Raw genomic sequence first — 21,521 nt, forward strand, 5'->3', positions numbered from 1 at the left:
CACATAAAAACTCAAAACACGTACAAAAGACAACAGAAGTGCTCCAGGATGCTGGGCGCAGTGTTGAGCCTTTGTTATCTTGTGGCTACACAAGCCAGCAAGTACCAACGACCGGATTTGGTGTGTCGTAGTAACAGGTAAATGAACTTTTTTTTAAATTATTTGAATATATATATGAGTGCCTGTGTATAAATACACAAACAATACACACATGCTTTCAATTGTGTAATTTAAGTGATCTAGTAGCTCTGCTTTGGAAGTTCAGTTCATGCTAGAAATGTGTTTTGGAGTTTGTACGTGTTTTGTCTCTAGGGGCCACCGCATATATTTATATATAAACATATATAAATAAAACCACTTGTTTTTATGTTAGTAATTCCTTTTGTGCATAATTTTATATTATTGTTAATAATAAATTAATTAAAGCAACAAAACAACCTGAAGAGCCGGTTCGGAGCCGAAAGAGCCGGCTCTTTTTAGTGAGCCGAACCGAAAGAGCCGGCTCTCTAAAAAGAGCCGGAAATCCCATCACTAAGCGCTACTGCTTACTTTGGAGGCGTCATGTTATTTATAGCGACCACGTGCTTTGGGCAAAGCGCGGCCACGTGACACCTTGCAACCAATGCGGTGTCCAGGGCGTGGATTGCCTCAATCAGTTTGACACAATGAAAGATGTCGGTTGCTTTGTAGCGATACATGAGATCCCTTCTCACTTTACCTTATGATGTTGTAGCGCCGCTTCCCAGGAGTTGATTTTGCTTCCTTTGCAGTTTCTGTCGGTGGTAACACTAGAAGGTGGCCTCCGTGTACCCATCATAATGCATCCGATGCCCGTGTCCTCCGTCAGCGGTGGGGACATATTTGATTGTATACAGAGAGGAAATATTGAAGAGTGTATACACTTCGTTCAGAGTAACCGATCTATACTCAAGCAAAAAGGTAAGCTAGGAAGAGATACAGTGCAAACTTCAGATCTGGCTTTTTTAAAAGGTCATTATTCAACCTTATCGCGACGGGATTTCTCAATTTCCTCATTTTATTGCGAGAAAACTGCTGAAACATTAGTTAGAAAGAGAACGTTTATACCCACTTTATGCTGTTTGCCATGCCTGGCTTTAGAACTTTGGAATAATGTGCAAATGTGTTTGGGAGTTAACTATAGTTTTACCGGATGTTATTGTATATTTGATCATTTTCTGGTCTCTCTTGGTTTGATTTTGCCACAATGCCAAAAAGAAACCTAACTCTGCTGCAGCTCTTCTGTGAGATGGTCTGGCACAGATCCTGTGATGAAGAGATGGACAGATCCAGTGACAACACAGCACAAAGTCACATTGTGCTGAACTACTCCAACCCCCAAACTTGAGAGGGCTTTCAGCGTCAACAGGCTGACAGTCGATGCATTTATGCCAGTCTCATATTGTTAGTCAAAGTCAGAGTTGAAGGTCAGTGTCATCAAGCTTGATTGTGTAATGTAAATGCGTTTCTCATCATTCAGGTTGGGGTGGCTTTACCCCACTCCACTATGCTGCTCTGCATGGTAACCGAGCCTTGGTCGACCTTTTCCTTAGTGCAGGAGCTGGTCCTAACCTGACATGTGATGCAGGACAGACAGCTTTTCATTTTGCCTGCAGGTGAGCAGCAGCTGCATATTTAGTTAAAGCCTGGATTTTCAAGGTGAGAGCTTGATTTGAGCTTGTGCACTTTGTACTACTATCAGGCAAGGGAACATCTACATCATACATCAAATGATGCAGTATGGGGCCGATTTATGTCTCATAGACCTACAGGGAAAAACATCACTGCACCATGCGGTCACTGGGGGGAGCATGTAAGTGGATGAAACATTGTATCACAGTCGTTTTTGCCATGGGCTACTACACAGTTATATATACAGTGCTATGCAAAAGCCCTGAACCACTCCTAATTTCTTTATATTTTGCTATAAGAATGGGAAATAGGTGCAGTGATCTATTGATACATGTATAAACATAAATAGAAATAGAAATACAGTATATAAGGTTGACATAGAGGATATACAGTTCTAATAAGTTTCAAAGTCATTAATATCTCCTTTATTCTTCAACACAGCCTGAACTGAATTTCTTTAAGATGACTTCAGGAATTGTTCTTCAGGCTTCTTGAAGGACATTCAAAGCTCTTCCTTAAATCTTGTCTGCCTTTGCTCCCATTTTCTGTCAAAATAATTCCACACCGCTTTAATAAGAAGGTCCGGGCTTTGGTGAACCCAGTCCACTGATAGTCTTTTACTATATGTGTTTCTATCCAGGTATGCTTTTACTACACTGGCAGGGTGTTTGGGATCATTGTCACAATGACAAAAGAAGCTGTTGACAGTCAGTTACTGTCCAGATGGTATTGCATGGTGGATGAAAATCCTACCGTACTTTTCTGCATTCATAATTTTTTACACGATTCCCAGCACCACTGGCTGAAATGCAGTCCCATGCCATGAAAGAGCCTCTGCCAGTTTTACAGATGGCTGTAGACACTCACTGTATGTATACTGATTTGAACATAAATAGATAGAACCAACATTTCCAAATTTGCATTGATCACTCCAAAAAAAACCCAAAAAACTATTGGACTGATTTTTAGTCCAGGTCAGCGTTAAGGGGGTTAACAGACAGAACATTCCTGTATGTCCTGAACAGAAAATGAGTGCAAAAGCAGCCAAAATTCAATTAAAACAAAAACAAAAACCCTCCAGAAAACCTGGAGAACTATTGCTCAAGACATTTATAAAAATGAGAAGAAAGTCTGGCTTCTTGGAAGGAAAGTATAAAGAAATGTGGGGTGACTTTTGCAAAGTACTGTATTATGCATGCACTAACTGTTAGTTGTTTTTCCCAGCATTGCAGTGCACTATTTGTGGGAGACAGGAATGTTTAGATTCACAGACACAGACATGTACCAGGTGACTCCCCTTCACCTGGCTGCATCCACAGGAAACACAGAAGTTATTCGGTATTTGCTCAAGGACCAGGTATGATACAGTTTTCACTGTCTGCCTCTTTCACCCTCTTTAGTTGTGCAACAGTATTATTACACAGTAATACACAAGATAATGCCCAATCTAAAAGTTTTAATAACAATGTTGAGTCAAATATATATTGTGTAAAAGCTGCCGGGATGACGAACGTCATCATACAAAAATGTACTGTGACTTTATGCTTTAGTCAACTTTTGATCTTTGTGCTTCTTTAACCCAAACATTTAGAGTATGGATTATTAATAATGTAAATAGTGTGACTGGTTGTCTCTCACTCTGTGTGTTGCATGTAGCACACAGAGTATATATTTGCATGATGAATGCATGGTTTCAACTTGCATTTTGGGGATGGAGCATTGAAGTGTAGTCACTGACTGTTTTCAAGAGCCTGAGCAGTGATTTCCACCAATGCCTGTACCTGTTTTAATGCGTCTGAAAATAATAGGCATTCTGTTGGTGTTTTTATCTTTTTCACTTTTTTTGCAAATATTTGTTTTTTCTTCTTTTTACTTTTCCACTTTTAAACTGTTTAAAATGTAAACTAAGGCTTAAATTATGTACATTTTCTGGGATTTGTAAATATGTTTCAGAGGTGTGCTGTGGATGCAGTTGACCAGCAGGGTGCGACAGCGCTTCACGTCGCAGCAGAGAGGGGTGGAGTGGAAGTGTGCTGGATACTACTGCAGAGAACAGGGTGCGGGATGCTCCATCAGAAGAATCATAGCGGCCTGACACCACTGGAGCTCAGCAAACAGGGCAAAACATTTAGGTGAATCTGCTGCTTCCAGAAATATGTGACACCCCCCTCATAAAACTAGAAGGATGCTGCATTTCATTCTAGCATCCTTTGGTACCTATGAAATATCCAGTATGTTTGCTTTTCCTGATTCGATCTTTCTCTTGGGATTATGATGCTGATTATTACTCTGCTGTATTTTTTCTCTAGACATCAGCAACTCACCAAACTACTGAGTCGGTACATTAATGAGCCAATACACCACAAGCCCAGAGAGTCTCATGGTACATTTGGATCTGTATATGAGCTCTATTCATTTATTTTACAATAAAAACACAAAGATAATAATTGCAAAACAGTTCATGTTACAACTCTGAAATTGGATTTTTTTTTTTAGATGTTTTATGCTGAATGTGATCTTATAAACAGGTAAAAGGGTGTTTTGTGTTCTTCTTTCTTAACAGTTTTATACTACTGGACACTGTTTTTTCCATCGCTGAGTGGAGCTGCCATCCTGCTGATTGCAGCCATGTTGGGAGGCTATGGGGGTTTAATCTGTGGTTTGCTCTTCCCATGGCTTGCCAGAAGCATTTTCACACAATACCACCGCATGACCACATACCAAAGGTTTGGCAAAAATTGCAGTGCATGTAAATAATCATCCTTTACTGCTATTATATCACATAGCATATGTCTTCTTTCTAGGTTACCTAACCCGATCTACTTGGGAACCCTCATTGCTGGTTTGATCCATTCTCTGCTCTGCTTCTATGGAAAAATGATGCCTAATATCCTTTTGAAAAGCTAGCATATACTAGGTCTTTTGCTCATACATATTTCTTGATAATTCAGCTTTTCACACACCTACGTTAGCTGAGCTGTGAGTCTTGGAGGAGTTCAGCACAATTGTTCAACTGCATGGATGAACACATCAGAATCATACACTATTTATGACAAAATAGAATGCCACTGTATGATGAAGTGACTACATTTTATATTCAAATAGTCACATATGGAGATATGTAGGATAGAGGGGACCTTTGTTTAATCTAATCTTGGAGAGAGTGAGGACAATAGTGAGCAAGGCATTGTTGAGGTGTGTGGTAGGAGTGACAGATGGGTTGAAGATGGAGGTGGGATTACATCAGGGATCAGCTTTGAGCCCCTTCTCCTTTGCACTGGTGATGAACAGGTTGACAGATAAGGTCAGGCAGCAGTCTCCGTGGACGACGATGTTTGCAGACGATATTGTGATTGTGAGTCTGGAGTCTGAAGAGCTGTGGATGTGCTCTGGAGAGAAGAGGAATGGAAGTAATTAGAAGCAAGACAGAATACATGTGTGAATGAGAGGGAGGCAGGTGTAACAGTGAAGATGCGAGGAGTAGAGGTAGTGAAAGTTTAAGTACCTGGGGGTCAACCATCCAAAGCATTGGGTGTAATCAAAGTGAACAGGGTTATTTGTGACAGATGGAGTCATAGGGAAGGTTTACAAGATGGTAGTGAGACCTGCTGTGATGTATTATTTGTGGATGGTGGCGCTGACAAAAATACAGGTGGGGGAGATGAAGATGCTAAGAGTTTGGTGCAAGTGACCAGGAGGGACAGGGTTAGAAAAGAGTATGAGCAGTTTGGAGACAAAGTTAGAGATACAAGGCTGAGATGGAGGGATAGTGGATACACTGGGTGAAGGATGCTAAATATGGGCAGCGAGGAAGACCATGGGAGAGATTCACAGATGGAGCGAAGAAGGACATGCAGAGGGTTGAAGGAAAAGAGGATAGGGATATGGTGATATGGAGGCAGGTGTGGCGAAGAAGAAGTCAAAACTCAACTTCACTGCAACATTATAAACCACTCGAAAACAAAAAAAAATGGTGTAACTCAGGAAAGGGAAAAGATGAAAATTTAACCATATTTACCATTTTGAATTGGTTACACTAATCTTTGGTTACTGACTGTTACATTTTTCACATTTTCATATATATACATTTTACAATTTTATATGAATTCCAGCAAACACTGATGTAAACTGCAGCTAGTTTATTTGGTATTCTACCGAGTCTGTTTAAATGTATGTAAAGTGTGCTATTGAAATTTTTATCCTTAATGTTGTGAATGTGTGTGGCCAACCAGTAGTTTAACCCAGGTGTCGATGGTCCACTTTTCCATACTCCTTGGGTTATTCTGTAAGGTTCTGACACAAGACCCTGGGACACTAGACAGAGCAGAATCAGATCCTCGGTTCTCTTGTATCGCTGATCTGGTGGAGAAGAACCAGAGCCCACAAAGGTTCTGTCCATACTGTGAGGTGAGACATTCATATGGGCATGTTGGTAACTTGTTTTACATGCCACACTTTATATTGTATGTAGTTATTTTTCTAATTATCACTCTTTCTGTTTAGATCTTGAAATTTATGCATAGCCTTTCTGCTAATTGTAACTCCCCTCACATTAGAAAAGGTCTTCACGCACGTGTGTTAAGACCACAGATATCAGAGCTGCCAGGTAATATATGCAGGGATTTGGTAGGTGGGGGAACCCTAAGATCTGATGTTGCAGTGAGGTGAGAGGAAAAGAATCACTTGGTAATAAGTCACATAATGACTTGATTTGTGAGATCTGATATATTTTTCTTTGTCTACAGGCTGTGACATGTACTGCTACTCAAGTATTCACTGTTTCCTGTGGATTTAGCAAAAAGAAAAAATTGAACAAGATACATTAGCACATAGATTCCAGATTCAGACAGCCTAAAGCTAGTATAAAAGGTAGAATTTAGTAAGTGAATTTAATCAGCATCATCACCATCTGCTCTGGATGTCTCCTTACAACAGCATAAATTGATGTAAACTTCACCACAGTACTGAAGCTATCTAGTTTAGAAAGACTAAACTGACTAGTAGTAGTAGTATTAGTATACTTCAGTTTTTTTTGCCTATTTTCGTCTGCTCCCTTTTTAACAAATATCACCACAGCAGGTAGCTCCACATGTTTGATTTCTATGCCAGATGCTCTTCTTGATGGAATCAAAAATGGCTTTGTGTCTCCTCCCGGGATCAAGCCGCGGATGTTTTGCTTGTTAGGCAAATCTGTAACCACAGCTCTATTGAGCCCCTCAGTAACACATCATGTAAAGAGCCAATATCTGATTAAAAACTATTAAATGAAATAGAACTTTATATGCAAGATTTAAATTTCCAGATTATAAAATTTAGCTCGCTGAATCAAAGTTCTTGCTTTGAAATTAATCTGTCATCTTCATTCTCATCCTTCTTCCGTACAGCTTGTGTCACACATATACATTTTTTTTCTGGGATGAAAAATGTAAATTAGTTGAATATTACCAAGCAGACACATTTTTTTGAGTGGCCTTATGTGGGTCATTAGAAAGAATGCAGGTTTAAAGCCCTGTCCATTTTTTTTGGTAAAGTCTATACATAAAAATGCATTACTTCTTTCTAATATTTTGATGACCTTCTCCTGTCTTCATCACAGCTCTTTCAGCCTGACTACACTAAACACTGCAAGCTGTGTGAAATGTGCATTAAAGACTACGACCATCACTGCCTTTTCCTCAACCGGTGCATTGGCCGAGGTAACCACCGCCTGTTCCTGGTCTTCATCCTCTCCATGGTGGCTGCCCACCTTCTTTTTGTTGCCACGGGAATAAGTTACCTGTACAGCAAGATGCCTGGAGGCAGCCACAGCTTCTCATTGTGGCTCACATTGTTAGGTGAGGATTTCTGGGTTGTTGTAATGATGATCATGAATGGACTGACACTCATCTGGGAGGTGTGGCTTCTAACTGAGCAGTTTGATGCTGTCGCCACTGGAACAACCACCTACTTTAAACAATGCGAAAGCGCTGCACGACAGCGGTCACTAGCACAGCGCTGGGTGATAGTGCTGTCATTTCTGATGGAGGGTCGGAGACGGGTGGGCAGCAGACAAGCCAGAGAGGACAAAACTGCCATAGACATTTAAAACTGTCACTCTGACCTTTGTGCAGCTTATTTGAAAACATTTCCAGTATTGCTCAAGTACAAATACTCACTCTTAGTTCCTCTGTGTAAGGTGGTTTGTGATAATGTCCTTTTTAGATTCAGTAACTTTAATGCCATATCTGGTACTTGATTTTAGTATATCTAATATATTTTGATATTAAATAGGCTATAGAGTAGATTTGCCAGGACAATAGTTCACAAAGTGACTTGCAGGGTATCTACCACAAATGTAGACATTCGCCTAGTTTTTAGAGACCTCACTGAAAACTCATACTTTAAGAAACAGTGTTTTTATTTTCTCGTTGTTTTATATTGTTTGTGTAAAGTACTCAATATTTTTGACACTGTGTTTTAGCAGCGAGCGTCTACATGAAAGCCTGTGTTTATACTCGTTTTTGTATCCCAGTAATCATTTTTAAATGTCATTCTTTATTGCTGCTCTAAATAAACTTTTGTAAAACTGTAAAACATACAACTGATCAAAGTTTACTGTGTTTTCATAAAATTAGCAAGTCCAGTGATTAGCTGGAGATAATGGTTAACAACAGACGACCCAAAAGACTTTCTTCCCAACCTAATGTCGTTACCTCTCTAACCTGCTCCGAGTCATTTGTGCCATGACACTTCCTCTGCTCTCATTAATGGGATATGCTTTTTTCATGCCTTCAATTACACACACTCATTTCCTATGTGTCCCTCAGGACTGTATTTCTAGATTATAGATGATATTCCACACACCCCAGAGGCTGGTGTGTCTGGTCTGTGTGAGTGGCCATGTCGTGTGACATAATTCAGTGTCTGCTGTACTGCCGCTTGTACATATGGAGTGATCAAGTTGATCACATAAAGGCTTTTTAACCTTCTGTATTCTCTTGTCTTGATTTCATCTCCAGCTGGTTGCCACTTGATATCCCGATTTATTTTATTTATACTGACGATATTTTTATGCTGTAAGAAAATATGTTTCACACAATTTTCTGACCTGACATCACCCCCTTGATTTACATATTGGAAAACCATTTACAGCGCTTTATTTTGCTGTCTTGTTAGTGATACGAGCAGTACAGTGATGCCATTTAAAGGAGAAACTAATATTATTTTTGTACACAAGTCAGCAGTTTTCACTTCTTCATCGGGCCAGCTCACTTCCTGAGTGAGAGACAGACTAAAAATGAGGACAAGGACAGTGGGAGAACCCCACAGCTGTGTGTTATTTCCCTATAAAGCAGTACCTATCACTGCAGATGCCTCAGACAGTGTGACTTTTTTTTTTTTCGCTGCACGGAGAGTCTGGCTCCAGAGAGAGAGAGTCGTCCGGTCTATCCATCCAAGACGACATGGCAAGTAATGCTCGCATGACAGTCTCTATTTCCTTCCCTCTATCACCGTCTGTTCACATCAGCATTCCTGAGAGACAAGTCAGAGGCGTTACTGATAGCAACTATAGTGGTCCCTTTTCTGTGAGCATGTGAATGTCATTTGATTTGTTTCTTGGAGATTGGCTATTAAGCAGAGGACTGAGACTTCAGTATTGTCATTGTTTAGAGCCTGAATGTGCTTGCTTGCTTGTGTTATGGCTCTAGAGATGGCCCCGGTGGAGAAGGATACCTACGGTGCACACAAGTTCAATGCCATGAATCCTAACAGGACTCCATATATCAGTGACAAAGCAAAGGAACTAGCAGGTAAAGCTCAGTTTTTAACTTGTTTTGTGTTGAATGTCACCATATAATACAAGCTGATTATTTATTTTAAGCTTAACTTCATCTGAGCTCTCAAATGAAGTTAAGTAGTAATTTTGTTTTGTCTTTTTCATCAGTGTTTCTGTATCCATCTGTGTGATCCTTGTACTGCCTGTGAGAGTTTAAGCTGTTTCTATGGCCAAAGTTATGTTATTACAAATGCTTCTCCTTCATAAAGTCCTAACGTTTGGTGTCATTTGTAAATAACGGACTGTTACAGAAATCTCAGTCAGCTCTTTCTTCTTACAGCGTCTCTGTAATGTATATTGGTCTCATCCACCCTCTTGATTTCATGATTTGGAGGCTTTTAAACAGACTACAACCTTAGAACAAGCTGAACAGGAACAAGAACATCACACCCTCGAGACTTTTGGTTTTTACCACACAAATTACTGAGTGATTGAGGTAGTTTGGCATTTACTGTCCGACTGTAAATCTCACCCTGAGTGAAACAGGATACTTAATATGAGTGTTTACAATACAGTTTTGTTTGATTTGAACATATGTCCACCCAAAATCTGTTCTGCCAAATGTCTGCGATGGATTATATGGTCAAAGCTTACATACTTTAAAAAAACACACAAAAAACACAGAGATTTAAAAAGACATTCTTTTAAAATGTTAATGTTAGGGCGGTCCAGTGGATGGGGATGTTGCCTCCCAGCAAGATTGGCCTCAGTTTAATCTCCTGACAGGGGAAAAGCTTTCTAAGTGGATTTCAGTGTTTTCCACTTTATGTGGATCCACTGCTCTAATGCTTTAGAAAAGTCTAATGGACTTTTCTCCAAAGTCCGAGTGATTGTGACTTAATTTTACTTTATCTGATAATAGCTGTCAGATCAAGATGTTGCCTTACAAACTTCATACACTGACTTGTGGCTGTGGATGATGCACCATCTCTCCTCCCAAGCAGACAGTTTTTTCTAAAGGTTATTAATGGCTTTCTAGTTCTTGTCTTGACTTCCTCTAAGTGACATTTTTAATGACATTTTCAGACAGAGGAAATTGAAACCTTTTTATAACTTGTCTCTGATTGTTGTGCATCAATAAGCTTCATTTTTAGATCCTCACCAGGTGCTCGGCTGACTCAGGACCTCAGGGGAGTCAGCGGTAGGTGCTTCTTCAGGTCTGAAGAAATAGAAAAATCGTGAAGTTCTGAAGATGTCCTTAGGAAAAAAAGTTGATGTTGATGAATTTAGAACTAGAAGGATATCCAGACATTTTCACATACATTGCAGTTTTTTTATATGTCTATTCTAAAGTCTTAAAACAGCTGAATAAATGTTACATTTCTAAATGCCTGCTTGTCACAGGGGTTGAATGTATTTAATTCCATTTAAAGATATCAGCAAAACTTCTGAGATTTACAGCTATACGTCGACATCGCGGTGTCACATCTACTTGCACTGCATCATAACACTTAGTGGTGAGACTGATGTCAGTGGAATCAAATATATTGATCTGAGGTTGTACATCAGGGTTCACATGAGCCCATAATCAAATCTCCACAACCAGCTGTGGGGATTGTGAAGACTGTGGAGCAATAGCGAAGCTAAAAACACAGAAAAGGATGACAAGACAGAGGACACCAAGCCAGACGTATGTATAGATGGTGAGAAATTGATACTGAGAGTGTGCAGCAGAAGGCAGAGTGACTGATAAAGAGACAGACCAAAGAGAAAGAGAGGGAGAGAGTAGGCAGGGCTCTAGGTATGTAAGGAACAACAGCGTACTGGGCCAGTGGGACAGAGAGGGGGAGTCAGACGTAAAGGAAAGAGGGGATCCAGAGGAGAGTGTGAGGTTAAGTGTGTGTGTATGTGTGTGTGAGTGTAAAATCAGACAGAGTGCAAGACTGTGAGCCAGGGAGAGAGATGCTCGAAGAGGATGAGGAGTAACAGGGCGAGGCAACAGCGAGAGGAGCCGGTAGAGCGTGTATGTGAGGAATAGTGTGTGAACAGAGGGATGCGGTCATGTCTCTGTGAGAAGGAGCAGTATAGCAACGGTAACCATGCTGAGCCCCAAGATAAAACAGGCACGCCGGGGTAAGCACAGTCCCTCCTCCCTTTCCTCCATCCTTCATCCTGGCTTCATTTTTCTGTCTTGCCTTCCTTTCTTGCTGCTTTCTGCTTCTTTTTTCTTTTCCTTTTTTATTTAACTTGCTGCTGCTGCAGAGCTTAGTCTGCTGTCTTTTTCATTGTCTATCATCAATATTGTCATTAGTGCTTTCACTGATAATGACATGCAGAGCAGTGTGTCCTTGCATCCTAGTGAGCATTTTACTAGCAATTTGATTCATTTTCTTGCATGATCCTGAGTGTAGTGGCTTCAGCTGTTCTGTGGAGAGCTCACTGAGTGTTAACAGGCTCTACTATAGGGTGATGTAATCCGACATGTCTTCCTCAGGTGATTACACTACCCTTATTCCTAGAAGATTTAATTCTGATGGAGATGAGGCACGTTGTAGTAAGCATCGGTGCTGGGAAGATAATTATCGGTCTCAAAATCACTTGTATTCTGACGTGTGCACCTGAACACATGACTGTATCTCTGTTCAAGGTTTCCCCCAGCTATTCGGCTGTGGGTTTTTGGCAGGTGACAGAGATCCAATTGGGAGGAATGCGTGACTCTCTGCCCCTGTAAATCCCAACAGCTGACTCTCAAACATAGTTCCTCTAATGCTGGGTAAAATCCATTTGTGACCACAGAAGTTGGGACACCAAATATATGTTCCTCTCACATGATATTGTGAAGATTAATATGGAAGCTGTAAATCAGAGGAACAGCTCCTGCCACCGAGATCATCATGATGCAGTGTATAAATACTTCCTGTGCTCTTCATAGCAAGCGGTTGCTAGATAACACACAGTTTGGCACACTGTTGCAGGTGCCACGGGCAGTTGTGACAGCTGCCACCTTAATTTGAGGAAAAAATGATTATTATTGAAATTGCTGTTCCGATACATCTTCTTCGTGAAGCTTCATTTTTCTGTGTCTGTAGGCGAAGATGTTCCTTCGTTTCCCCCCTGGCAGCTGATCACTTGTTCTAGACCAGCCGTAAAAATCGGATCATAAAAGATGATGGGGTGGAGAAGTGCCTCCTCTTTCTCCTTCACGAATACAGTCAGAGAGTGCAGTAGCTGTAGTTGCTTGCCATGTCTTGTGCGCTTGCCATCTCTCATTTGCTGTAATGGTATCCTCCTTTGATTAGATTCCCAGCTCTGCTCTCCACTGACCCTTTTATGCAGCATCTTTTAGGGCAAATTCAAACAGCATCTCAGAGCTGGGTCTGGATCCTACTCTGTTATGCTGGAAGACATTTACAAAACTGTGAATGATGTAGATGAAGCTTCTCTATTATCTGTATAGTTGGATGATTACTGAAACATTTGAGTGGATAACATAAGGGCTTTAGCAAATATTATGTGGTCCTTTTGAGATACCATAGATTCAAAATTGAGAGGAAAACCATTGTGAACTGAGCTGTGTTTATCATCATCACTAATAAATGTATTATTGCACCCTTATCTCATTCAAATGGTAATGACATATAATACATTTTATATTAATAACTGAATTATTTCAATAATACATAAATAATTTACATTTCAATCATTTAAAGGTTGGAGCAGCTATCCACAAGGTAAAACCTCATAGAATATATTCAAATACCACTACTGTTGCTACCACCACAGTGAGACCTTGTTACTTTAGATTAAACTGTTTATATATACCTTTACAACACTTACAATCGGCTTAAATTGCAAACTACTCAGTGGTGAATAAAATAGTTTCAGTCAGCTTCACTGCAACCAAACATGAAACCAAACAGCAAAACGCTACAGTAATGCACCATTAATAATCTTAACCAGCGTGAGCCCTTTTACTTTTGATACTACGGTGGGCGGATGTATAGCTGTCATGTTTGCACCAGAACGTATGACTATAGTTCTGTTCAAGGCTTACATTCACTCAAATACTGCTGAAGATGCTGTACTTTACTTCAGTAATACAATTTTTAAGCTTTACTTTCTATGTGTTTTGTTTTGTTTTGTTTTTATATAGAAGTATGAGACACGGTTACATTATATCTGCTGTATTTATAAACCTTGATGAGCCTGCTTCAGCTGTCATTTTGGAAATGACTGCTTCACACAGTCATTCTTCTTCCTTCTCAGCAATCATGACTCTGCAAAGGAAGGATGTCCAGCAAGGGGAGAAATAGAAATGAGGAGTCCAGACAGAGAGCTGATAACAGAGCGAGAGAAAGAGAGAGGGAGGGAGAGGAAGAGAGAGATGAAGAGAAGAAACAGGAGAGGGAAAGGAAAGAGAGATCTCTGTCCAGGCCCTTAAAGATACCTTCCCTGCTGTCCTCAGCAGAAAGCAAAATGCAATTAACAAGGAAAAAAGATGCCATTGATTTCTCTCTTCTCCCCTCTGCCTGTGCCTTGTGTTTATCTCTCTCTTTTCTCTTGCTGGTTGACTCCCCAGGGATCGCTCTACTGTCACAGTTTTTGCTCCATTCCTTTGGCATACAGATGCTAATATATAATCCATATTTTAATTCCGGCTGTAGCAGTCAAAGCACAGTCTGATCCAAAGCAAAACCTGTCTATGTATAGCAATGAGACTGGAAATAATGGATGCCCTTGTTAATATCTGAAACAAATTAAAACATGTACAGAAATAGACGGGTTTCTTAAAACAAGATGGCTTTGCAGTGAAATGGAGGCATTCCCTTTGTAGGCTGAATTCAGATGAAATCTTGATGCATGGCCCATGCTGTGGGCTTAGCGGTACCCGAGGGAGACTACAAAGAAAGATTTAGAAAATTACTTATCCCGTGTCTTTGTGGAATACTGTCTCTGTCACTCTTTTTCTGATCTCAATGTGTGTACCCATGCAGCGCGGTCCAAAAGCATGGTTCTCGGAGAGTTGACAAGGGTTTCCAGGCCCTGTTCTCCTCTGGATCATGAGAAAGCGCTGAAGGCGGGCTGGCTCAAGAGACAGCGGAGTATCATGAAAAACTGGCAGCTGCGCTGGTTTGTCCTGAGGACCGAAGCTCTGTATTTCTACAAGGATCAGGATGAAAGCAAAGCACAGGTATTGCAAAATAGCACATATGAGATATTGACACCTGTTGCAAGGCTGCTCTGTTATATTCCATCGTATTCCCCCTGAAACATCTGAGCCAACTTCTTGAACTGATCCGATTAGTATTTAGAACCCAAAACTGATCACTCGACTGTGTTTTTCAACTAAAATAAAACCAAATGTGTTTTCCATTCTCTTAAATAGCCAAGTGAAATAAAAGTGACCGTGTGTTTTTTTTTTAAAAACTGTTTGCTAAATGAAATACTTGGTGTCGAGCTATGGCTGGGTAAATATCATTATCTTTAACACAGAAAATCAGCTCCATTAAGACCTCCCCACAGTCTCCATTAAAGCCATAGCGTGTTGTTACTGCCCTGACACATACACTGATTATGTGGTAACTACCTACCCTGTGGTTGTGTCTGAAGCACTTAGCTTTTGACCTTTGACCCTATCTGTGCTGAAAGGATCAAAAATGCTAGTATATCAGGAAGCACCAGTAGGATAAGTAGATGAAGAGATGTTTCCCTGAGTCATTCCTCCCTCCATCATCATTGCCTCCCTCTGTTGGACAATTGCCCAGAGTCCCGTGTACTCAGCGCTCCATAATATTTAACATTCACTACACGCCCTTGTCCAGAACCTCTGATATCTCACACCTTCCTCGCCTTTCTCCGGCAGGGTTGTATTCCTCTACAGGGTAGTCAGGTCAATGAGGTGCCTGCCAATCAGGACGAGCCTGGCCGCCACCTTTTTGAAATAGTTCCAGGTGAGTTGGCATAGTGACAGTTCTGTTATATAAGGAAACAAGTAAGTAAATAAGCCTTGTTCAAGAGATGCTGAACAATCTGTTTAGCACTGAGTGCCAAATAGAAAACTTCGCACTTGGCTCCCTTTAGATTTTTAAGTCAAACTTTATGTTTTACCTAGCGGTACTTTTCTCTGTGTTGCTTAAAATTGTGATCAGACTATACATGCAGCAAACCTCTGTTTAACCTGTGCTGATCCAAGTATCTCTTGTACCATCTGGTAGTTTTAGATGGTCACAGTGAAGAATGATTTTAGGATATTAAGATGCCTCCCTGATGTCATTGTTCAAAATGTCACTATATATAGATATACATAAATCATGCTTACAATGAGCTTAAAGTGCAATGAATTCTAACAGATAAAAGTACCCAGCTGTAAATAAATGTGCCCCACTGCAACTAAACGTAAAAGCAAGATCCTCCAGTAATGCATGCATTAATAATTAATGTAATTAGAATATAATGTATCCCGGACTGGGGCCATTTTCGTACACAGTGAGCACTTTTACTTTTGATACTGATAATGCTAAATGCATTCACTAGGTGTATGTTTGAGCCACTGTACTCTATGTAGATATTACAGTTTTTACTTTGCTAATTCTAAGGCTTCATATATCACGATGTGATAAAAATAATAATAATCTGATCCTTAACGAGGTCTAAAACCATTTCAATACAACCTGAAGTGAACAACAACAACACATACATATTACATGATTATTTCTTTAACCAAAATGAATCCAAAATGCCAAAGCAGTGTATAAAAACTATGTGATTCACATTGACATGATCTTGTAAAACCACTTTTAGCAATAATAACTTCACGTTATTATTTCTTGTATGATTTTATCAGTGTCCTAAATTATTGTCAAAGAATTGTGTCCCACTCTTCTTTACAACATTGCTTCAGCTCATCGAGGTTTGTGGGCATTCATTTGTCCACAGCATGCTTGAGATCCCTCCACAGTATTTCATGGTTGAGGTCTCGACCTTGACTGGGACATTTCACACTTTGATTCTTTTTATTTTCAACCATTTTCTTGTAGATTTGCTGCTTCATCTAAGCTTTATCTTTCAGATTGATGACCTCACATTTGACCTCAGGTCCTCTGGCTGCAAAATAAGCCCAAATCACAATCCACCACTGGGCTTGACAGTTTGTGCTAAAATGCTGTGTTTGATTTTGTCTGTCCAAAGAAGGTTTTTAACCCTCCTAAGTCAAGCTGCAATGCTCTTTTTGGAAATAAGATGCTTTTTATTGGCAACTGTTCGGACAGGTCATTCTACTGTCATGAACTTTAACTGTTAACATGCTAACTGAGGCCTGTAGAGTCTTATCTCTTAAGGTTTTTGTTTGTTTGTTTTCAGTTTCTCTGAGTATTTCATGGTCCGACCATTGGGTGAATTTACTGGGACTTCGACTTCTGGGGAAGGCTGGCAAAGGTCTTAAACGTTTTCCCCTTCGGAATAATCTTTCTAACTGTAAAATAATAGACTTCAAATTGTTTGAAAATCAACAATTGCATCTCTAAGATCATTAGTGACATATTTCCTCCTAGGCATTGTGTTGGTTAATATCTGAATCCTCCACAGAAGCAAACTGCCAAACATCTACTTTCTAGATGATCACTGTCTGATGATCAGGAAATTAAATACATTTGATCAGCAGTACCTGGCTCTTACTTACCTCCTTAATTCCTATCAAAGTAGTAAGGGTGCACTTAATTTTTGACACACTGCCTCTGCATTATGGCTTAGCACGTGTTAAATAAATAACAACACAGTTTTGTAGTTCATCTGAGGTTGTATTTACATAATTTTAAGACATGCAGATTCTTTTTTATCATATCTAGATGCATAAAATCCCAATTTAAAAGGGGGTGTACTTTCTTTTTACCATGAACACCTTCCTGCTGCTCAATGGATTTGAATATTAATATCCAAATGTACTTTAATTTTTTTATGGAGTACTTTACTTTTGTTTATTTACCACCTTACATAAAATCAGCTGTTTCATTTCTTTTTACAGAAGCATGAATATCAAATTTCCATTGGAATATAAGTGGATTTTTTTCCCTCATACATTCAATTTAGGAAGCTGTTCCAGAAATATATAAAACACATTTATTTTAGGAAAATGGCTGGCAATAAAAATGTAGAGTTTGTAATAAATGGTTTATTATGTGCAAATACACTGCCCTCAGTCTCATGTGACCTTGTAGGAAAAGACTGTCTAGTTGAAAAAAACAGTGTGAAAACACATGTGAGGAAAGGTCCAGGACAGAGAGAGAAAAGAGTGAAAAGCATGCTGCAGTTGCTGGTGTCCCATGGGAAGCCTTCTCTTTCTGGGTTGTTTGTCTCTCACACACAACACACTATGCACCACAGTGCAGGACTTAGCAATGAATGCGGGTACTAATATGTATTCTCCACAATGAGCCATGTGCAATCCTTGCTAAACCCACTTTTCAAATCCTGTGTTTTGTATTGCTTTTTCTAAAATATGTGAGTTAAGTTTTATGCTTTTATCTCTGCTGAGTATTTCCACCTCTTCAAAGGCAAAGGGGTACAACGGGAGAGAATTCCACATAGGGTAATCAAAGCTGTGCTGAAATGAACTAAATGTCAAACTGAAATGTCATCCGGGGTGGCATCAAGCTGTGTTCACCCAGAGGAAGAAAAGGCAGAGCTGCATGATTGTGTCTTTGTACTTTACAGGGGCGCTTGAGCTAATGAGGTTATTGAGAATACTGATATTGATGTTAGCAGCTGGATCTGTAAACAAAGTAATTCTGCAAAGTCACTTGCAATCTAATTTGCAGAGGTGCTATCTGTTTTGTGTTTGATTCCATATGATTAATAGTGAATTTGAAATGTGCTAGTCATTATTCTATAGGGACCAAGACAAAATTGAAGCATGGCTTTCTTTTCAGCAGGGGCTGGAGAAAAGGATCGAACTGGTATAAGCCATGAATCATTCCTGCTGATGGCCAGCTCCCAGAGCGACATGGAAGAATGGGTCAGAGCCATACGTAGAGCTATATGGGCTCCACTTGGTGGAGGTTTGAGTCTTTAAAATGTCCTTATATAGACACACATGAACACAGAAGGGTCTGCATGCCTTAAAAAAGGGATACGGGGTTTGCATAAGAAAATTTTTGAGCTATTAGTCACATGAATTTCTTGGTTTTGTGACTGAAGGTGTCTTTGGGCAGCACCTAGAGGAGACAATGTTGTATGAATCCCAATGTGGCCCTCAGAGACTAGTCCCTGTGCTGGTTGAGCAGTGTGTATGCTTCATCCGTGAAAATGGACTCAAGGAGGAAGGCCTTTTCAGGGCCCCCGGACAGACCAATCATGTTAGAGAACTGCAGGATGCCTTTGACCGCGGTGAGAAGCCAGTGTTTGACAGGTGAGGCAGTGGGAGGGGGAATTTTATCCACAACAGTATGCTAAGCCATTATCTGTATGGAATAGTACTCTATATTGTGCAGTCCTTTTCTCTTTCAGTTCCACAGACGTCCACACAGTGGCATCACTGTTAAAGCTGTACATACGAGAGCTGCCAGAGCCTATAATCCCATTCTCCAAATACACACAGTTTCTCTCTTGCGCTCAGCTTCTTACCAAGGATAAAGAAATGGTATTGAATTGTCTACTTAAGACTTTACTGGTACATTTCAAAATCTGTTCTTAGCAATAAACATCTACTTTTTTCCAAGGGTATTACAGAGCTCGGCAAACAGGTGAAATCACTTCCTCAGGTCAACTACAACCTCCTTGAGTACATCTGCAAGTACGTAAAGTGTATCTTGTCACCTATATATATATATCAGTGCTGATGTCATTGTGATGGGACTCATTATTCTGCCTTCACGGCTTCACAACTGATGATTTGTCAGCTTATCAAACCAGAGACATTCATTACACCCACATTGTCTTCATCAGGGGAAGTGACATCACTGTGCATAATTGCATATCTTCTCTAACTCCTTACATTATGGAAAAAAAATCCCACGCACCAGTCACAATGAGACCTCTCAATCATCCGACCTGATTATTTTTTAAAGCCAGCTTTAGCAAAGCTTAGCACTGATGATTATATGAAAATAAGTTTTGCTTTTGGTTGTGTCTGTTCAGGTTTCTGGATGAGGTGCAGTCTCACTCCAATGAGAATAAGATGAGTGTTCAGAACCTGGCCACTGTGTTTGGACCTAATATCCTTCGGCCCAGAGTGGAGGATCCAGTCACCATGATGGAGGGTTAGAGAGCACATCGATCTTTGCTAATTTAATGCAAATTTGTGAATAAAAGCATGAATTTCAATCAGTGTGTACAAAGTTTCAAGATAACTTGAGAAATTTGTTGTATTTTTGTTTGCCATTCTAAACAGGAAGTACGCAGGTGCAGCACCTAATGACTGTGCTGATTAGTGAACACTCACGACTTTACCAACGTGAGGAGCCAGAAACAGAGATTAAAGTTCCCATACAGCGCCAGGAGAGCCAAAGGTGCAAGGTGGAATGGCTTTCACAAGAAGACCCTGACCACCCACATCCCTCAGGGACAAGCTCCAAAATGCCTAATGAAAAAGCCCAACCTTCCACTTCTTCTACAGACATTAAAGTAACAGCAGTGAGCCCTGTTACACTGGACAAGGGTGAGGAAAGTCAGACTGAAGGGAAGAGCAAAAGCAAGACAGAGGAAGACATCAAGACTGAAGGAAAAGTTGGAAGCGATGCAGCTGTTAGCCCTAGCAAACAGGCTAAAGCATTGCCTTCCTGGAGATCCACCTTCAAGGGCAGTGCAACCTCAGGTGGGCCAAGAGGGAAAATAGGGGGATCTGCAGGGGACGTGTCGGCTGCCGGGGGGAGCAACTGGTTAATGAATGGTCTGTCATCCCTCCGAGCACACAGACGTACCACCTCATCTGGGGAGAGACTAAAAGACTCAACTGTATCGCTAAAGGATTCAACCCTCTCCCTTAAAGAAACTACTCTTAAAGACTCTCACAGAGACTCTGATGAAGATTCTTCTCGAACATCCCTGTCTCACAGAGCTCTCCACCAATCCCACAGACTGTCTGCTTATGACAACGTGGCCCCCTCCAGTCTAAGTCTACCTGCTGACACTTCGTCCATCTGGACGTCTTACGAAATTTCATTGTCTGAGCCAGAAGGGAGTGATAAAGCAACAAAATTAGAACCGAGTCAAGAGAGGCCCACACAGTTGAAGGACTGTGCAAATACTTTGGATCACAGTCCAAGCTGCAATGAAGATGATGATCTTGCAGAAACAAATGAAGATGCCACAAGCAAGGTGGCCCAGCTCAAGCAGGAACTGAAGAAACAGAGGGCGAGCTATGAAGTCCGTATCCGCAAGTACGAATGAGTCATTTGTCATTCTGTTTAGAATAGCCATTCAAAATCAAAATGTATTATTTATTTATTCATTATTATTCATACATGTAATATTTATTATTAATTATATTTATTTCATTTGAGGTTGGAAGAGTCCTGTTCCAACTACCAGTCCCAGATAAACCGCCTCGAGGAGGAGCTAGACCAGGAGAAGAAGAAGTTTCACATGCTGGAGATCCGACTCAGGAACTCAGAGCGGGCTCATCAAGATGCAGAAAATCGCAACATTCTCCTTCAGCAAGAGATGGAGGAATTCTTCAAAACCCTCGGAGATCTAACTACAGGAGCAACACGGACCAAATAGACCAGACCAGCCTGCCTTCATCTGGTCCATCAGTGGAGGAGGAGCTCAGTTACTGGGACGCCCAACCAGCCCCAAAGCTTTGAAGACCAAATACCTCTAGCGCAGTACTAATTGCCATCTTTTAGTACAGCTCTCTTGTGCCTACACTGACCAGTGCCAGTGCCAAACAAGAACTCCTCTGGACCAAGCACCTCTTATTTGTCATTCCTTGCTGTTATATACCATAGGTCATTTAATTAGCAATTGAAATTTCCTTGTAAGAAACCAGAAAAAGCCTTACTAAAAATTATGAGGTACATAATACATAGATACGTTATTGTTGATGCTGATATTCTAGAAAGAAAGGTAAGCTTTTAGTAAAAGAAAGAATAATGTGAGACGTTAAAATTCAACTCTTTTA

At 40.4% G+C, this 21,521-nt stretch overlaps 2 protein-coding genes across 6 annotated transcripts; both read left to right on the forward strand.

Annotated features, from left to right (window-relative positions):
* Positions 1-643: 643 nt before the first annotated feature.
* LOC308387914 (uncharacterized protein) lies at positions 644-8,230 on the forward strand. Its single transcript, XM_080868293.1, has 10 exons — positions 644-939; positions 1,499-1,634; positions 1,721-1,831; positions 2,875-3,007; positions 3,604-3,782; positions 3,960-4,033; positions 4,214-4,376; positions 4,455-4,537; positions 5,867-6,057; positions 7,247-8,230. Exons 1-10 carry the CDS (start codon positions 819-821, stop codon positions 7,733-7,735), a joined length of 1,680 nt encoding a protein of 559 aa, XP_080724419.1. The 5' UTR covers positions 644-818; the 3' UTR covers positions 7,736-8,230.
* A 1,057-nt stretch (positions 8,231-9,287) lies between these two features.
* On the forward strand, positions 9,288-21,289 carry arhgap22a (Rho GTPase activating protein 22a). Of its 5 annotated transcripts, XM_080868288.1 has the most exons (11): positions 9,288-9,440; positions 14,401-14,597; positions 15,270-15,357; positions 16,766-16,840; positions 18,331-18,459; positions 18,599-18,809; positions 18,908-19,040; positions 19,120-19,193; positions 19,538-19,659; positions 19,791-20,778; positions 20,902-21,289. In XM_080868288.1, the coding sequence occupies exons 1-11, from the start codon at positions 9,308-9,310 to the stop codon at positions 21,119-21,121; spliced, it is 2,370 nt and encodes a 789-aa protein (XP_080724414.1). In that variant the 5' UTR covers positions 9,288-9,307; the 3' UTR covers positions 21,122-21,289. The 5 variants fall into 5 exon arrangements, with proteins under 5 accessions (XP_080724414.1, XP_080724415.1, XP_080724416.1 ...); XM_080868289.1 differs by lacking the exon at positions 16,766-16,840 and having other exon boundaries at positions 9,298-9,440; XM_080868290.1 differs by lacking the exon at positions 16,766-16,840 and having other exon boundaries at positions 9,298-9,440; positions 18,334-18,459.
* The last annotated feature ends 232 nt before the right edge of the window (positions 21,290-21,521 follow it).

Source organism: Rhamphochromis sp. 'chilingali', assembly GCF_963969265.1.
Source record: "Rhamphochromis sp. 'chilingali' genome assembly, chromosome: 20".
NCBI classification, from domain to species: domain Eukaryota; kingdom Metazoa; phylum Chordata; class Actinopteri; order Cichliformes; family Cichlidae; genus Rhamphochromis; species Rhamphochromis sp. 'chilingali'.

Coding starts and splice junctions, on each gene's coding strand:
- LOC308387914 (XM_080868293.1), top strand. CDS start 819: ATGCATCCGATGCCCGTGTCCTCCGTCAGCGGTGGGGACATATTTGAT. Junction 3,783..3,959: donor AAACAGGGCAAAACATTTAG/GTGAATCTGCTG, acceptor TTTTTTCTCTAG/ACATCAGCAACTCACCAAAC. Junction 6,058..7,246: donor GGTTCTGTCCATACTGTGAG/GTGAGACATTCA, acceptor TCTTCATCACAG/CTCTTTCAGCCTGACTACAC.
- arhgap22a (XM_080868288.1), top strand. CDS start 9,308: ATGTGCTTGCTTGCTTGTGTTATGGCTCTAGAGATGGCCCCGGTGGAG. Junction 9,441..14,400: donor CAAAGCAAAGGAACTAGCAG/GTAAAGCTCAGT, acceptor GTACCCATGCAG/CGCGGTCCAAAAGCATGGTT. Junction 15,358..16,765: donor CCTTTTTGAAATAGTTCCAG/GTGAGTTGGCAT, acceptor GTTTGTTTTCAG/TTTCTCTGAGTATTTCATGG.